A 17,298-nucleotide genomic window follows, 5' to 3' on the forward strand; every position below is an offset into this window, starting at 1 on the left:
GAACATGATGTTAGTTTTGCATATATGCATGACAGTGATATTTTACTGAAAGAATGGGGCGTGTTCATCAATACTTTATGGTATGAAAGAATGAAATCCTGTAGTTGCTCTGTTGTCTTAGAGACACTTGATCAAATTTCTACCAACATAGCAACTACAGCTCCTCCTGTGCCTCAGTAGACGTTTTAACAATAGACATTATCAAGCGTTCACAAAGCTGTCTTTTGTTATTTGGATGTTTTGCTCTTGGGGATGATGCTATTTGAAATTCCCCTTTTTGAAAGGAGGAGAAACATTAGAACTAAACTGAAGCGACGTATCTTCAAAATCACAATTTGAATGAATAAAAGAAGTGAAAAGTCTATTTCCTCTTGCCTTCAGGTTCGTGTCTCATATGTTAATGTTTTCTGTGTCTGTGGTTCACCAACTGAAACCTCTACACTTATATTTACCATCCCCCATTAGCCTTCTTTTAAAGTGTGGAGTTAGGCCTTCATTTTTGAAAAGGGAAATAAGTGCAATATACAGGAATTATAGGGTTTTTATTACTGTTGAGGTCGGCTTGAGCAGGAAAATGTTTTTAATTCAGCAGAAATGGAGATGCCTAGTGGCCTGTAATGACTGACTTATTGCACAGGGCAGCAAAGAGTATCTGCATTTACATTCCGGTTTATGGCTCTCTCAGCCTGTGCTTCTTTGAAAGAGGTGTTTCCTTTAGTAATGGCTAAATAAAAAAATGTTCTGTCGTTTCAATGAATTCATTTGATAATGACATTGTTATACGCAGCTCAACCATGATGTTTAGCCTCCCAAATCAGCTTGATTCGACCACTTCATGCAGCATTGCATGTTATCATAACTGCCTGGCATCCAGTCTATATCAACAGAATACAATACGGTTTTTTTGTTTAGGTGAGTGCAGGCCTTTTCAATCATTTCCTGCTGCAGAGGCGGATATATTAAACCAGCTGCAGGCCTGTAAAAGAAACACACGTCTTGTGTTAAAAAAAACGCGATAACTGTTTCGTATATTTCTTGTAGCTTAACATCTGGTGTGCTTCTGAGACTAACCTTAGACTCCATTTAGAATAGAATTACCCTTTTTTTCTGTTGCACTTCCTATCTTTGAAGCTTTGACATTTAAAAATACTCAGGCCAGGGGAGGCTTTCATTCAATAAGATCACGGACGTGACGTCAGCGGCATAGCTCGTTACTTCTGCCCTGAGTGTACGCTCGTATGTTGTTACCGAGAGACACCGACTTGTGTTGTCATTAGAAATTGACCCCCACATCTTTGATTATTACAAGTTTGTGTCTTTCAACTTATCGAAAATCAATTAACTGACATTTTTTAATAAAGATTAAAGCCTAAATGTACTTTAAATAATAAGCTCCGCCCGGGCTCCGCCTCCAGGTAGACGCTGACGACTTCAACACGCGCTTCTAGTGAGTCACTCGACGACAAGCCTACCCAGCATGCACCGGGAGAACATTTTTTTCTTCTGGTGGGTGGGATTTTTTGAGAGGCGTTGCCGCACACCAACTACTCCAGCATTATATATACCAACAGACAGACACACATTTTCATAGATTGCGCAAATAGCCTGTGTGAGCGGAATAGTTGTCGTTTGAGTTTAAAGACATTATCAAGAAATAAAGACTCAGTCATGGCCAATTATATTCACGTACCCAGCGAGGCCCCCGCTGTGCCTAAAATAGATGTGACAGTTGACGAGAGCGACTACAGATCCGGTGCTATGAAGCTGATCAAGGAGATGAGACCGAACTGGAAGCCGTCTGAGGTCAAAGTGAAGGTGCAGTTTGTTTTAATGTTCAATATTTACATGTTAACGTCTGATTTAATAACATGTTTCAGCACCCCCCCCCCCCCCCCCCACACACACACACACACACACACACACACACACACACTCCCACCCCCAAACCAACCATTATTACTGTCTCTTTGTGGTTAAAGTTGTTTAAAAACCCTAGAAACGATTAGTTAGCGACGTTTCCACTTGATAAACTCAAGCCTGTTAGCTAACTTAACCTCACTGTTAGAATGATTAAAATGATGTCGGGATGACACCCCTGCGGTTTAAATGCCAAGAAGTGCAATGAGTGATACTATAATGTTACCCTAAAAGAATGGTAAATAACTTACTCGCTTTATGCTGGGAAGATAGTTTAATAATTTCTGCATATAAAGGTTAACGTTTATGTTTTTGCCTGGGCTAATATCAACTGCGTCACCTCTGGTTCTGATTGAAGCTGTCTGCAGCCTGCACCTACCTTCCTTCAGTAACCTCACACTAAAGACAATTAAACTGCCTCATCTAATTGTTGGAGTGCTTTTTAAAGTTAGCTCATGAACTCTATGGGGAATAGTAAATGTAAATGCATATTTCTTTTGTTAAGATTGGTCAAAAATGTGAGAAGCTTATCCGTTTTAATGAATTTTATAGACTTTATCATTAGTGCTTTGTCTGGAGAAAACAAAGACAACAAATAACATAACTATGCTAGGCTATTTGCATTCACTTTTTTTAAGAAGCAGCTTTGTATGATAAAATAAGCAACATTTTTTTCCTACTCTTGTACGTTTAAAAAAAAATTAAAGCAAACCGAAGCAGCAGTTTTACATACATTCCCCAACAGAAGCCAAGTGGAACATGTATGTATCCAACAGTTTGGACAGATACTCAGAAAGAGAGTTATTTCCATTTCCAGTAAGAGACTAGGGGTGTGGCTCCACTTGGTAAACACAGGATGAGAGCTGGTCACATGAGCTGCCACTCTTGCCTATTTTCTTCAATGAGAGCAAAACGGTAACTCAGCAAATGCCTGTCATTGCTTTCTCATGCAAAATAAAATTCCTGACCGTCCTGTTTTTCTCACTGATTCCCTTATAGAGTGAACAATTAGCGCTGGTATGTTGGCAGCCCCGACCTCTCCCCAGATACGTTCCAAGCTTCACATTCAGCTTAAACCAAACCAGACATGCCCTCATTTTTCATGGCTACATGCATTTATCTCATTTTTCATAAATCAGAATCATAAATACTTTATTAATCCCAGGGGGAAATTTGTTTGCTACAGTTGCTCATAACATCAAAAAACTTTGTCCTATCCAGAAAGTTCCAGGAAGTGAAGTAATATTTAAAACAGTGTAGTTTTTCTGTTACAGTTACTTTGATGGTATTGTATGGTGGATTGTGCCACTTCTGTCTGTTGTCATGACGATTGAACATAGCACAGCTTATTATATTTTCTAATTCACCTGTGTTCAACTCTTTTTTTCTGTGTCTCTGCAGTTTTTCACAGATGGGATAACCAATAAGCTGCTGGGCTGCTATGTGGGTCCAGTCATGCAGGATGTGGTGCTGGTCCGGATTTATGGCAACAAAACAGAACTTTTGGTTGACAGGGAAAATGAAGTAAAAAGTTTTCGAGTACTACAAGCACACCGCTGTGCACCTCGCCTGTACTGCACCTTCAACAATGGCCTGTGTTATGAGTTTTTGCAAGGAACTGCCCTGGAGCCAGAGGACATTCGCAGCCAGCCTGTTTTCAGGTAAGAAAGACTCGCAAACAAATGTACTTGACGGGTGTTTTGAAAAATTGTGACTTACAATTTGATTTTTTTTTTAACTGTAAACACAAAAACTGTTGTGTCATAAATAAGTTATTACTATATGATTTATTTTTATGCTTGCCATGCCAGTTTCTTTTTACATTTCCTTTCTTTTCTCCAACCGATCTTTCGCTTTGTCTTTATATATTTCCTTTACTAAATGTACACAATATTCTAGCTGTCAGACTCAGTCCAACCTTCATTCATACACCAGTGATAGTGCAGTAAAATATGTAAACATTCTCAAGTCATACTCATTGTTTTAACAGGTTAACCAAAATGTAGGTGTGTAAGAATCTGAATAGCTTCAACCCACAAGAACAAAGTGAAAGGATTTTATAGATGTACAAAAATAACTTTTATAATTCATTAAGAAATGATTTACCTGTGTAAGTTGTTCTTGTACAGTATCTAGTTTCAAACCAAGGCTAGTGTAGGGATAAACCATGTCAAATGGCTGTTAATTCTAAAAGTCAACATGTCATAAGCTTAAACAAATGTACATTATAGTCACTACTATGTCCACCAAGTGTATCATGATGAGTATTGTAGAAAGTCCATATTCTTCTGTGACTTCCCTCTATCTGGTCTGTGGGAAATCCCCTCCTTCCCTGACTCTCCTGACTCTGTTACCTGCACGGGGGGCGGGGCTTCAGAGCCAATAAGAGTAGCCAGCTCACTGAACTGAGCTTGAACTGGTGTACCCTGCTACAGTATTTAAAGTATAAAGTATACCTTTCACTCAAATCTTTTTCAAGTTAACATATATACATTTTTTTAAGGATTTGTTTTTTTAGCCCGAAACTTGCCCTGCTTGTTTGGTTTGTTTACTTTCTAACAAGACTATTATGTATGTTTTTCCCTTCCTTAAACATTTCAATGACATTTACTCAGTCGCTTACAGCTGCATGCTGATGTAATTCAAATCTACCCATTTCTGTTTCCTTTAGGCTCATTGCGAGGCAGCTGGCCAAGTACCATGTCATCCATGCTCACAACGGCTGGGTGCCACAGTCTGACCTGTGGCTGAAGCTGGGCAAGTACTTTGCTCTCATCCCAAAGTACTTAAAGGAGCCTGAGCAGAATGCTAGGTGAGGCTATATAGAATAACATACTAGGCACTACTGTATCAGACTTATCCCTGTTCTCGTTCAAAAGTGTCTATTTACATGTGATTTGCCTCGAGGCTTTGTTTAAATCCAGACTACCACGCAGCAAGACATTTTCAGAAACATTTGACACAAGGACAGCTTTTATTCCCGGCTGACTATAAATATTTTAATTGACACACACGCTTAAAACATGCAGCTCTTATAGTGCAAAACCTCTATGGATGGTGTAGACCAAAATATCCCCTTTTCATATCACTGTGATTCTTATTCTTGATTATTCTTTAAGGAAGTCCCCTCTTTGTGGTGATCTAAATGGATTGTTGTTGTGGTTTATATTTTTAGTGTAGGGAGATATGATAATTCTCTATAAATCACACAGTGACGAGGCAGAAAAACGTCAACAGTTGAGATAAGCATCAACAAAAAAACAATAGTTAAAAAAAGTAATGAGGCAAGAAAACAAGTCGTTTTTCCAGCAGGAAAACTCAGTTTAATTTGAATTTAAGAGACCTGTTTTTTTTTCCTCTTTTGTTTATTGCTATTGAATAAAGCAAGGGATTTAATGAAAAAAATGGCCGACCACGCAACATCTCTTATCTGACTACTCGATTTCTTTAGAGAATTTATAGAATAATCGATAGATAACTGAATTACTAAAAGAATGGGTAACTGCAGCCCTAGTATTTACTAAGTTTATTAGGAAGTTATGGTTTTGCCTGTTGTATGTTTCTAGTCCCAGTTATCTCCACGTGGAACTTTGACCTTTTACCTCTCTTATCAGTCACACAGGTATTTATCAGTTTGACATGCCTCTCAAGTCTGCCGAAGTATGCAGAACCCCTGCAGGCTTGACAATTAACTAGTTAGTCGGGGTTAATTCATTTTGTAAATGTTTAGCCCAGCGTCACAACGTCTTGTAAGAATCTGAAATAAGCTAAAAGCGTGATGGGGCTCTGTCGTGACTCCCCTGGTAGAGCATGTGCCCCACGTACAAAGTCTCACCTTCCCCGCATGTTGAACAACAACAACCAAAATGATCACATGTTTAGTATTACTTAGCAATGATATCTTCTTAAAATTGGAGGTTACATAGGTAGTTTCTACCTATTCATATGTGCCAACTCCAACCTCAAATACATGCAGAACATCACAGGAACATTCTGGGTTGTGATCATTCTTAGTCTAATGTGTTATTGGCACTTTGACTTCATAACATCTTGCTTGTTGGATCATGCAGGCAATAAAAAAAGTTTTGTCTTGTTTGTCTGCACCCAATGTAAATCCAAAACAAATATTATCTTTGCTGTTGATTCCCATAAAGGTCATCCAAATATTAACACTAACACAAAGTCGGATACTTCAGTGATTGACAGCAGCCGTATCTCAGGGGTTTATCTATGTTGCAGAAAATAAACAATTACAGAGGTGGAGCTCCTACTGTATAGTTACTAACCATCATTTGATGACTGATTGCATTAGCTCACTGTTTCAATAGGATGTTAGCATGGCTTAGTCAGACAAATCATGAACTAATAATCTAAACTTAACAAATGAAGATGTTAAAAAAGGGTCTGTACTTACAGTCTTTGCATCAAGGGGTTTTCTCGAGTGTTTTTGCCCATGATTGATAATGATTTTCTTATAGAAAATGCAAATGGAAAAAAGGAACGTCTCAGTAGAATACTTTTCTACATGTAAGTAGCACCCTGTACCAGCGTTTAATAACATAAATGGTTAAATTGTTTGGGTAATAATCCAACAGGCATGTTGTACATGAGCTGTAGTGAAGTTACAGTTATGTCACCACATACTGTCAGTAGGATCTCAGATGAATGTTTATATTGAATGGGGCCATCATGTCAATAATTGTTTCCAACACATTGTTGAGAAATGTACTGTACTCGCATTTGCAGTGAAACTTGACTAAATAATGTAAAAATAAGAAGCTCTTTACTTCTTAGTTTTAGAATTATTTTACGTAAGATTATTCAATTTTGAAATAGTTTGAGCAAAGTCTGTCTTTAATATGTAATATGCTCATTTAATATTTTGGAGTCCCTCTGCACCTTTAAGAAAAAGCTAAAGACCCAGCTCTTTCATGAATACCTACTAACTTAATGATGATGGTCTCCATATTATTGATGATAATGATGGTAATGATGATGGTTTTTGTTTGATAACAATGACTTATAAGATGGTTTCTATACTGATTAGAGCTCTCAAGAACTGCCCTCAATGTTGTGCTTTGCCTCTGGTCACTTCCTGTCAGCACCTGTGTGTCCAATCGGACTCAAAGCTGATCGTTTGCTCTTACTGACATTGTTCCCTTTTTTCTAGATCCTCGCTTGTGTTGTTCTTACTCTCTGATGTACGTCTCTTTGGATAAAAGCGTCTGCTAAGTCAATTGTAGAAATATTACACTTTCCCTCTCTTCCCCTTTAATGCTTCTTATTCTGTGTTCCTCTTTGTTCCTGTTTAACTTATTTTTCTAAGTCTACTTTCAAGTTTCACATAACAACTTTCCCTCCTTCTGTTTTTTATTATTATCCCTAAACCTCCTACCGCTCTCAGTAAACTTTACATACTCTCTGCCCCCTTAAGGTTGAGAAAGGAGGTGCCCAGCCCACGGTTCCTGAGAGAAGAGCTGGTGTGGCTCCAGCAGAGCTTGTCAATGCTGGGCTCCCCCGTAGTTCTCTGTCACAATGACCTGCTCTGCAAAAACATCATCTATAACCAGGAGGCGGGTGAGTAGCAACTCCACAAATGTATTACCGACATGACTGTGTGACTGATTTTGTGATGTAGTGTGAGCTGCATTCCCTGTGCTCAGGTAGGATTGCTTTAAGGGCACTTCCCCACGCTTGTCATATTCATTACACATTGTCAATTTTTGCATCGTGCTGCAGGCGTAGAATAAGAATGTTCAGAAAAGACAAGCCTGTTACATGGATGCTTGTTATTATTTCAGGTGGAATGCTCATTTGAAATAGGGCAAACACAACAAAACATTAACCCACCCTCCAATCTCCTTATTACCCCTGTAATAAGGATTATTATTATTATGTGAATAATGGCATTTTTCTTTTTTTCTGGATTTTCAAAATTCCCCCTGACCTTTGTCTGGTCTGTCATTCTAATTCTGTGTTTAAAAACAAACAATGTTAGCCACTGCTATCAGCCTGATAAAAAGAGTGCCATTACACCTAACCCATACAAAGTATCTGTTATATCGACAGAAATAATTTAGTGCAGTTATTTCAAGCTGTTTGCTTTTTTCGTTGTCTCAAATTCAAAAATCTGTCCTCAGGCAAAGTGATAAGCTAACTTTTGAAATGAAAATGAATACATTGTATTTGACTGGTCAGTGCAAGTGTATAATTAAGTGACACTCCTGTAGCTTTGTCTTGTTTCCAGAAAAATGACAGGCTATAAGATGGTGAGAAATATGAAGGGGGGAGGTTTTTTTTCCGTTTTTTTAATGTATGTGGGTGTTGGGAGGGGTGTTCTAAGAGCTGTCAGCCCCCTCGTCATGTTGCGACGAGGGGTGGGACCCTTCTCACAGCTCCTTGTGTCTAGCCTTTCTCCCCCAGGAATGACAGCTGAGGCTGTGCTGCGCCGCTCTGCCAGGGGGGAGGCAATGAAGAGAGACAAACCTCAGCTCTGAGGGCCCTCGCATAGCCTGCCCACTGCTCACACTAATCGGGATGAGTTCATGGTAGCAGTAGGAGCTACATACCTACCTATTACCCTTCAATGCTACTTGCCCGCTAGTTTCCCCATCTGAAAGAGCTACTATAATATTGGTTATTACTCAGAGTTTTTTTTTTTTGGGGGGGGGAGGGTTGATTGCACTTGATAAAAGCCATAAATATCTTTCCTTTGCTGCTGCTTATTCCACACTTTCTATTTCATAACATCCATACTTAGTATTATAAGTGAAGGGATAAGTCTAGTGATACTTTGTAATTTCTTAATATCTACAAACCCAATTAAAATGACATTGAATTGATTTGACTTCAAAGTATTACTTGCACAGTAATTAATCTACATTTGTTATTGAACTATTTAAAACAGAGACTCTTCACATACATCAGTATAGACACAGATTGTTAATCATAACAAACAGTTTAAAGTATTTTATACGTCAATGTCAGTCACTAACACAATATCATTACTGCTACAAATACTTATCTGCCTAAAGTAGTCCTCAGTAAATACACTGTTCACAACTGTTAGAGTGAGGTTTGCTAAAAGCCACAGTGCCTAGTTTTTGAGGAAATGTCTCTCTCTCTCTCTCTTCCTCCTGCACACACACACATACACACAGAAATGCATAGGCCTGAGGCAGATAGCCCACAACAGGCTCGGCCGGTTGAAAAGTAGTTGGAGATGGACAGGGTTTTGGTATTTTTGTGAAATTTGTAAACTTGAACAATTAGAGTATCACATGTTTATCCATGTAGCTTTGCAGCTTTAACCATGCTTCTACAAACATGCAGAGGGGTACCTTTGCCCCGGGCACACAGCCTCTTTTTGCAGAGGAGTAGACAAGTTCACCTGGATACATTTTTAACCAAACTTGCTAAAGATGTTTAATCCGTTGTTGGAGTAAACTCAATCCCTAGCAGCATCCTTTCATTAGTTTGAAATACTGAGCAGGCTTGGAAAGGGATTTTCCTTTTTGTCACTGAGTTGAACTCCTTTTTCTTCACTTCCTGTATCGATAAAAAAACAAACAGAAGTGGTGGAAGCTCACTTATTTTGGTCAGTTTTACAAATATATTTAAAGTTATTGCTAATTAGAACTTCTATTTTTTTAATGTCTTTACTGTAAAAGTTGGCTTTTCTAAAAAAAAAAAAATTTTTTAAATCCCCACAAATTACATTCTGTCTTGCGTGCCACAAAATCTGCAGCTCAGCAGCCAACAGGAAGCCTCTCAAATATTCTGTCATTTGCAAAAGCAGCAGAGGTGTCATGCTATTGGGCTTATAACTGACCAATGGGGAGGGAGCATTAGAGGGGTGTGTTGTGGGAAGGGGAGGGGAAGTATGCATTTTTGAGGGGGGGAAGAAGAGGTAGTTCTGCAGCAGGGCCGATGTTGCGACACTGCGTGGGAGTAAGAATGGATCAAAGACAAATTATGTCAGCGAGAGAGTGAGCATGTGTGAAAGATGTGTTTGCCCCAACCTTTTCATCTGCTGCACAGGGGGGCTATAGCCACTGCCTGGAGGTGTCAGTTGTGTCCCGCTAGGACCCACACGCCGGCTGGTAACCCACCTCAAAGTGTCTTTCTCTGTAGTCCAGTACCACCTCAAAAAGTCATGTTCCATATGGTAGGGCACAGAAATTAGCCATGGCCCACCATACCAAAGACTTAAAAAGAATTAACTAAAAATGTTGTTTTAAAAATGTTTGCTAATGTTTCTTTAACAACTGGGCTTGTAAAAGTAAGGGTTTGTATTTTGAGATCAACCACGTCAAAAATGAATGCTTCCCTTTTTGTTCATTGTTAACAAAAACACAGTTCACAGTGGCCAAAAAAATGCAGACAGCAACACATTCTTTGACACTTCCTCTGTTTAAGGCAGAAGAGCAGCTTTAGTATGTGCAGTTCATGAGAAGCTTTTTTGAGTGCAGGGTACATTTTTATGCTTTTATGCCTTTTTTCTCTAGAAATCTGAATGGGGGTCATCCTCCAGACCGTGCACATTAATGAACATAAACATGTAAATATGCCAGATTATATTTTTTCCATCTCTAGACCCCCTGCTGGTTGATGGTACACACAAATGTAAATAGAAATCACAAAACACAGGTAGCACAACAACAAGCAGAAACCAAACAAGTTCATAAACTGTACATACTGTAAGTTGACAAAGACACATTTAACAATTCAAAAGGTGACACAAAATTAACCATCAGATTTAACATGCATAACCACAGCCAACACGGTTCTACCAGAGTGTGTATCAAATAGTGTTTTGCTGTACAACTGCTGTGGCAGCTCACTGTTCTTTTCTGTGCACCACTTTTGTTTCTCTTTGTAAATTATTATGTTCCACCCTTTGTCTATATGCTTTATGTCTTTCCCCACATCTCTTCAAAACGTTACTTTAACTTGGCCCTTTTTCCCCTTTCATCTGTGCATGAATCCAAAACAAACACTTTCTGAAAAATCCAGATGTACTCCATTTTTCCTTAGAGTTTTTGTATGTGTTCCATGTGTTGCATTAGCATACATCTCTGATCATTTATCCCAGCTGGCTATTTTGCTGATAACTCAGAAACTGATGCATATAATCTTTTTTTATGAAATGGGTCAGTTTAGCCTCCTGAAATCTTCACAACCTATCAAAATATTCTCTTTTGGATTTTTGTTCAAGAGCCTGACCAATCAGTACAGTATCCTTTGCAGATATTATTGTCAGACATGAGCCTGTCACACATATACCATTATCAATGTAACTGTTATCCACTGGGCGCTGACTTGAAAAACATTAGTTAGTCAGTCACAGAATATTTTAATATCGGCTGCTATTATGGGCTGGCTGGTTAATAGGTCGGGCTCTAGAACTGACCACTGAACATGTCGTCAAAGCTGAGCAGAGTAGAATTGGTTGACTATGTTTATATGTTACATGTTTAAGGAAAGAGTCTTTTGTGTACCTTTGGGGGGTTTGTAATCAGTGCAAAATTGGTGAACAGTTGACATTGAAAAGGTCTTTCATAATTCTGGTCCAAATTTTGAGTATTTCAGCCGCTGAATCTGTAATTGGAGGATTTGTCCCCTAAAGTCAGTATCGTTCTCACATACTCCATACTTCACAGCATAGTGACTTTAGAAGAGCTCTTATTCAGTATATACTGTTTGTTGACCATGGCTTCACTGAATCTTAACAGCATGATTGTATTTGTCCTAAACAGAATTGTAGTGCATGTTTAGGTACATTTAAGAAGTATACCTTTTAGACCTAATTGTGTCTCTCTTATTTTCCTTTTTATTGCATTTTCTGTGCTCTGTCTCCTTTCCTCAAAATGCAAGCTCTTACTTCTTACCCCACAATTGGCTCAGCCAGCCAATCCAGTTAGACAGGATTGAAAATGTTAAAGTTAAACAATGTAAAGCCTTGACATTCTGAGTAATGCAAAGGGAATACACAACATAATCATTTTATATATGTGCCCTGTGTCTCTGTCTAAAACATGCTGCTTCTCTTCCCAGGTAATGTAAAGTTCATTGACTACGAGTATGCTGGGTACAATTACCAAGCCTATGATATTGGGAACCATTTTAACGAGTTTGCTGGTAAGTCGATCATCAAGTGGAGTTTTTGAAACAATGTGTGTATGAAGTGTTCAGTACTCATGTGTGTATTGTTTTGGGTTGCAGGCATTAATGAGGTGGATTACAATCACTACCCTGATCAGGCATTTCAGCTAGAGTGGCTTCGCTCCTACCTGGAAGCCTATAAGGGGAACAGAGACCAGGACAGTGAAGTGACTGACAGAGAGGTGGAGATCCTGTATGTCCAAGTCAACAGATTTGCATTGGTAAGCATTTTTATTGCTCACTCGTTACCGAAAACCACACACCTGACTTATCTCAATGTTCATCTTTTTTAACCAATCATTAACTCCATAGTATTTTATTTGTACCAACTCATAACAAGACCCTTTACAAAAAAGTAGGGGTTTATACTACATGAGACAAACCCAGAGAACCTTCTGGATATCCTGCTTCACTTACACAAACAAATGAGATCCCACTAAGGGGTGTGGGGCAGCTGTGGCTCAGTTGGTAGAGTAGTTGGGGTTTGATCCCCAGCTCCTGCAGCAACATGTAATGGTAAATGGTAAATGGACTTCAGCTTATATATTTCTTTTCTAGTCTTCTGACTACTCAAAGTGCTTTTACACTGCATGTCACACCTACACATTCACACACTGATGGTAGTGATCACTATGTAGTATCATCCATCAGAAGTAACTAATCCATTCATACACCATCACCAGCAGTTGGAGCAATTCGGGGTTAGGTGCCCAAGGACACATCGGACATGTTGACCAGCTGGGGATCGAACCCTCGACCGTCCGGTTGTGAGGCGATGACTCTACCAACTGAGCCACAGCCACCTTACCCCAAGTTGCTCCCGCTGCTTTGTCAGCGGCGTATAAATGCAAATGAATGGGATTAGTTACTTCTGATGGTCTCATAAATAGTTGTGATGAGTAGTCAGAAGACTAGAAAAGCGCTATAGAAGCTCAAGACCATTTACCATTTAACACGAAGCTGGAAATCAACCAGGTAAGGCAACGCCCGGGTCTCTATGAGCTGCTTTACACAAAGAGTTAGAGCAGTGTTAGAGCAGTGTTAGAGCAGTGTTAGAGCAGTGTTAGAGCAGTGTTAGAGCAGTGTTAGCTTCGTCTAAGCTGTCATGTTCATTAAATCTGACATCAGCAGATTGTAATTTTTCGCAAACTATGTTGTTCAAAATTTGAAGAAGTTAAACACATTGTGCATAGACTCAAATCAACACAGCTGCAGTGACAAATGCAGTGAGAACTGGCAGTAAAAAAAGTTCCAGACTCTGTGAATTTGTCTTTCTTGGACAGACGTAGTTAATCTTTGTTTTTGTGTCGGCTGCTTTTTCTTATTATTTTTCATCCACAAACTATTTCAACACTAAATATGCAAAAGGCCTCTAATTGATAAGTACGTTATGGTCAGGGATAAAAAAAAAAACTAATTCGTTCTGCAGAAGTCAGTTTTTTATTTTTCACTGTCTTAATAACTGTCCATGTACTTTTCCAGTTAGTGCAAAACAAAGAAGTTAAAGTGAACACTTGTTGAGCACTTTAAGCTTCCTGGGGGGCGTTTTTGAGAGGATTCTCTGTTGCCAGGTGTTGGGTGAGCAAACATGGAATTACATTGTTATGTAGGTTAAACAGACTAAAGAAGACTGATGTGGGCCATAAACCTGCACTACCTGCTCTGGAGAGGAGTGAAGGGTGTTTGTTGTGTGCTCACTGAAGTGGCTGTAGCACATGAGGAGTGCTCTTAATGACAACTGGAAACCCTCTCCCCTGAGCCACACTGCGCCTTGTTTACTGTCAAGAGAAAATAGGGGCAAAGTGGAGGATGGGCAAGTGAAGTGTGAATAGTATTTCTGTGTCAGCTATTTATTGTTCTTGCCAAAGGGCTTCTGCAGCCTTTGTATATGCTTCAGTGAACTGTGTCGTGTAAATAGACATGACATTTACTTTTTGACAGCGAGTACATGCTAATCCTTTGTGTCTCTGTGTCTAGGCATCTCATTTCTTCTGGGGTCTCTGGGCGCTGATTCAGGCAAAGTTCTCCACCATCGACTTTGACTTCCTGGGGTATGTTCATCTTGGACTAAACAATCAAGCACACTTTATCTTTAGTTATTTTGTTTATTATGCCGAGCAGATTCAGTTATTTAATCATGAGTTAAAGAAAAGAAAGATAACCTTTGTGCCTGCTCAGTTCACAGTGTGTAATAAACATCTTATTTCTGCACTGCTCCCAATTTAGCAAAGATGTCAGACATTTTTATCTTCTCCCTGTGTGTCTCCACTCTCAGATATGCAGTCCTGCGCTTCAACCAGTACTTCAAGATGAAATCAGAGGTATCTGCGCTGAACTTACCAGAGTAAAGCCTTCATCGCCTCATCTTATTTGTTCTCCTGCTCTTCCTCACCTCAACCAGTTCTGTGCCTCACACGATGGCTGCACAGCGCCCTCTTGGGGTTGTATGTAGACAAGAGTCAGACTGAGAGTCTGAGACTGTCTTGTTCAGTGCCTACAGTTCCCCTCTAAACGTCCTCCACTCTATAGAGAAGAGGACAACAATCTTCCATCATACTGTCATACCTTTGGTAACCAAAGGGCATCACAAGTCATTTGTACCATGGGCATGTATAAAATAGGGGCTTTGAAGCTCTGCAATAATGTGAAGCCTACATAACTAAATTTATCGTGGTCATTTCAATTATTCTAACATCTTTGGATATTAACTTTGCTTAATCATATTTTTTATGTAAGCAGCTTTTTTCAAAGCTTGAATGACTCTAAATACAACAACGGTAGGATGTGTCTCCCTTCACAGAACAATACATACCAGTAAGAACCAGTGACTAACAGGTGGCCCAGACACTAAACCAGTTGCCTAAACACACCTTCCTTAAACGCACATTCATGGGGAAACTCTGAAGAGCCAGCCCAGCTATTGACCAAATTGATAACGACAGAAACAAAACAAAGCCGGCTTTGTTTGCTGAGTAACTAAGATACAAAAAACAAATGCCAACACAGAAAGGCCTGTGCCACTTCTCTCTCTCGTGATGTGAACTACAGCACACATGAAACTTGTGGCTTGCCTTGTGACTCTCTTGTGTTATTTCCGTCTTTATCCCCCTCCGGCATACTTTACACGGGGTGTGTGCCCGATCAGCCGTGTTCTTGTTGTTGCTGTGTGTAGTTTGGTGAGGGCCTCTGTGTTTTGGCTTTCTCTAACTTGAAGGTAGAAACGTTGTGTTGTCTAACCTCTCCAGTCTTCAGTTACTGAATACTTGTACTGGTGATCACAAAGCACTCTTTTGAATTGAGGGACATTTTCACTGTAATGTACTTTTCACTTTTGTTTGGACACTTGGGCTTCATTTAGATCTTAACAGGGCACAGGTCTGCATCTCGCTCTAATTTGAACATTCCATGTTCATAATGTTAGACAGGACATTGGGTTGTAGGTGATATGAAGCATTGGGGACTTTATTCACTGTGACATCTATGTAAAAAAAAAAACATGCTGTACATAATGTGACCAAACCATATTGTTTGTTTCATGTCAGGGAAAGTTCATGAACCATCTTTATTATCACATGAAGTACTGACTGAGCAGTTAGAACAGTTTTCTTCACTTGTGTTGCTCTATGGCTTTGCTTGCTGTTGGATTGCTAAGTCCAGTTAGCGTTCATGGATTTAAGAGCCGACTGTCAAATATAAGGTCTGTTAGAGAAGTGGAGTTTTTTAGAGGATGTGAAAGTGGATGCTTGTTTCATCTTTGCTAAGTTAGAGACATCTGTGTAAGTAAGTAAGTTTTTATTACCAGAGAAAGAGCACCATTAAAAAAAAACAAAGACTGCTATCGAAACTGTTCTGGATATCACCTTTGACCTCCATGTTATTAAAATACCTTTAGAAGGCCTTTTAGAAACTGAGACGAGGTAATCTGGGTTTCTTTTACAAGCCTACACCAAAGTGCTGACATTTGAGTTTTTGCTTGTAAATAATACACACGTGATCATTTTTCCATGTAGCTCGATGGGACTCTTTTATATTTATTAAAATGGAAACGTTGAAGCGGAGGTCTTTGAGAGTGTGAATGTTTGCTGATACAACAACAGCTGACTAAATACTACATTTTAAGAGTCTGATAATTTCTGAACTATTGGTTTCTAAATCATTTTAAATAAAACATGGTGTGTAAAATGTGGTGAAACAATTCTTCTTGTTTACTACAGAACAGTTTGTGCCCGCGTAGTCTCTGCTGTAACAAGTTTGCAAAGCTCTGTGAAAAGATCATTATGTTAACAATCCTGCAGTAGTAGCTACGCAGTAAACATCAGTCACTCTGCTTGTATGTCTGGGAAAGATAATTTCGTACCTGTTTGTTTGTTTTTTTAAGATTAACGTTAATGTATAGACTTCACCTCTGTTGGCACCTTTAGATGGAAGAATTAAGGATTTTGAATTTGATCAAAAAAATGAATTTGAAAATGTATGTTGATATTAACAGGTGAACATCTTCCATAAAAAGGTGTTTGATGATAGATTGTTTTCAGTAAGTTACCAGCTGGACATCGGTTGGAGAATCATGTTGAGGGTCAGTGAAAGTTGTTTCAGTTGATCGTGTTTACATATGATCGGAAGACCATATAATCTGAAGTTTTGAAAATGTTGAAAATAATTCTGAAATATTTCCTTTGGGCTATAATAATGTGAACCCATCTCAGTACTGCTAATAATAAGAGCTAAGAGCCTCTTTATTTAACATTGTAAAAAGTCCTTAATTCTCTGGCCACGTGTTAATATGTACAGTTAAAAATATAATATCTTCGCTTGTTCTCCATTGGGAATGAATGTACATAGAGGGAGTTCTTTTATTTTTTTGTTTGTTTTCTAAAAGTTGCATTAAAGTAAATACTTTCCTGGGGTAAAAGGTCAAATTAAAAAAAATTCATTTTTCACTACTGTAAACTTGATCTGAAAAATAAAGTCTATTTACCCGTATGAGTCTTATTTTTCTTCAGAAATGGTTGGTTGTGGTACATTTTGTTTATGTATGATCTTTTTTGATGCTAATCCATTTACTAGCAAATTAGCTAGCAAATCAGCATATCTATAAGAGGCGTAAAGAGAGTGGCAAAGAGCTGAAGCTAAGGCGGCTTTAAAGCCTTGTAAGAGCCCGAAATGTTATACTTTTTTTTTTTTAACAAAACACCAAATGTAATAACTGGTCGATAA

General features: G+C 38.8%; 1 protein-coding gene across 1 annotated transcript; it reads left to right on the top strand.

Moving 5' to 3' along the window:
• The first annotated feature begins 1,509 nt into the window (after positions 1-1,509).
• etnk1 (ethanolamine kinase 1) lies at positions 1,510-17,064 on the top strand. The gene is made up of 8 exons (XM_061030097.1): positions 1,510-1,815; positions 3,319-3,578; positions 4,589-4,729; positions 7,352-7,494; positions 11,974-12,057; positions 12,142-12,302; positions 14,059-14,132; positions 14,357-17,064. The coding sequence occupies exons 1-8, from the start codon at positions 1,669-1,671 to the stop codon at positions 14,427-14,429; spliced, it is 1,083 nt and encodes a 360-aa protein (XP_060886080.1). The 5' UTR covers positions 1,510-1,668; the 3' UTR covers positions 14,430-17,064.
• The last annotated feature ends 234 nt before the right edge of the window (positions 17,065-17,298 follow it).

This window comes from Labrus mixtus, chromosome 22, assembly GCF_963584025.1.
Source record: "Labrus mixtus chromosome 22, fLabMix1.1, whole genome shotgun sequence".
Taxonomy (NCBI): domain Eukaryota; kingdom Metazoa; phylum Chordata; class Actinopteri; order Labriformes; family Labridae; genus Labrus; species Labrus mixtus.

Bases quoted from the DNA above. Each gene is read 5' to 3' on its own strand.
- etnk1 (XM_061030097.1), top strand. From the start codon at position 1,669: ATGGCCAATTATATTCACGTACCCAGCGAGGCCCCCGCTGTGCCTAAA. The intron at 1,816-3,318 runs GTGCAGTTTGTT...GTGTCTCTGCAG, and splicing joins CGTCTGAGGTCAAAGTGAAG to TTTTTCACAGATGGGATAAC. The intron at 14,133-14,356 runs GTATGTTCATCT...CTCCACTCTCAG, and splicing joins ATCGACTTTGACTTCCTGGG to ATATGCAGTCCTGCGCTTCA.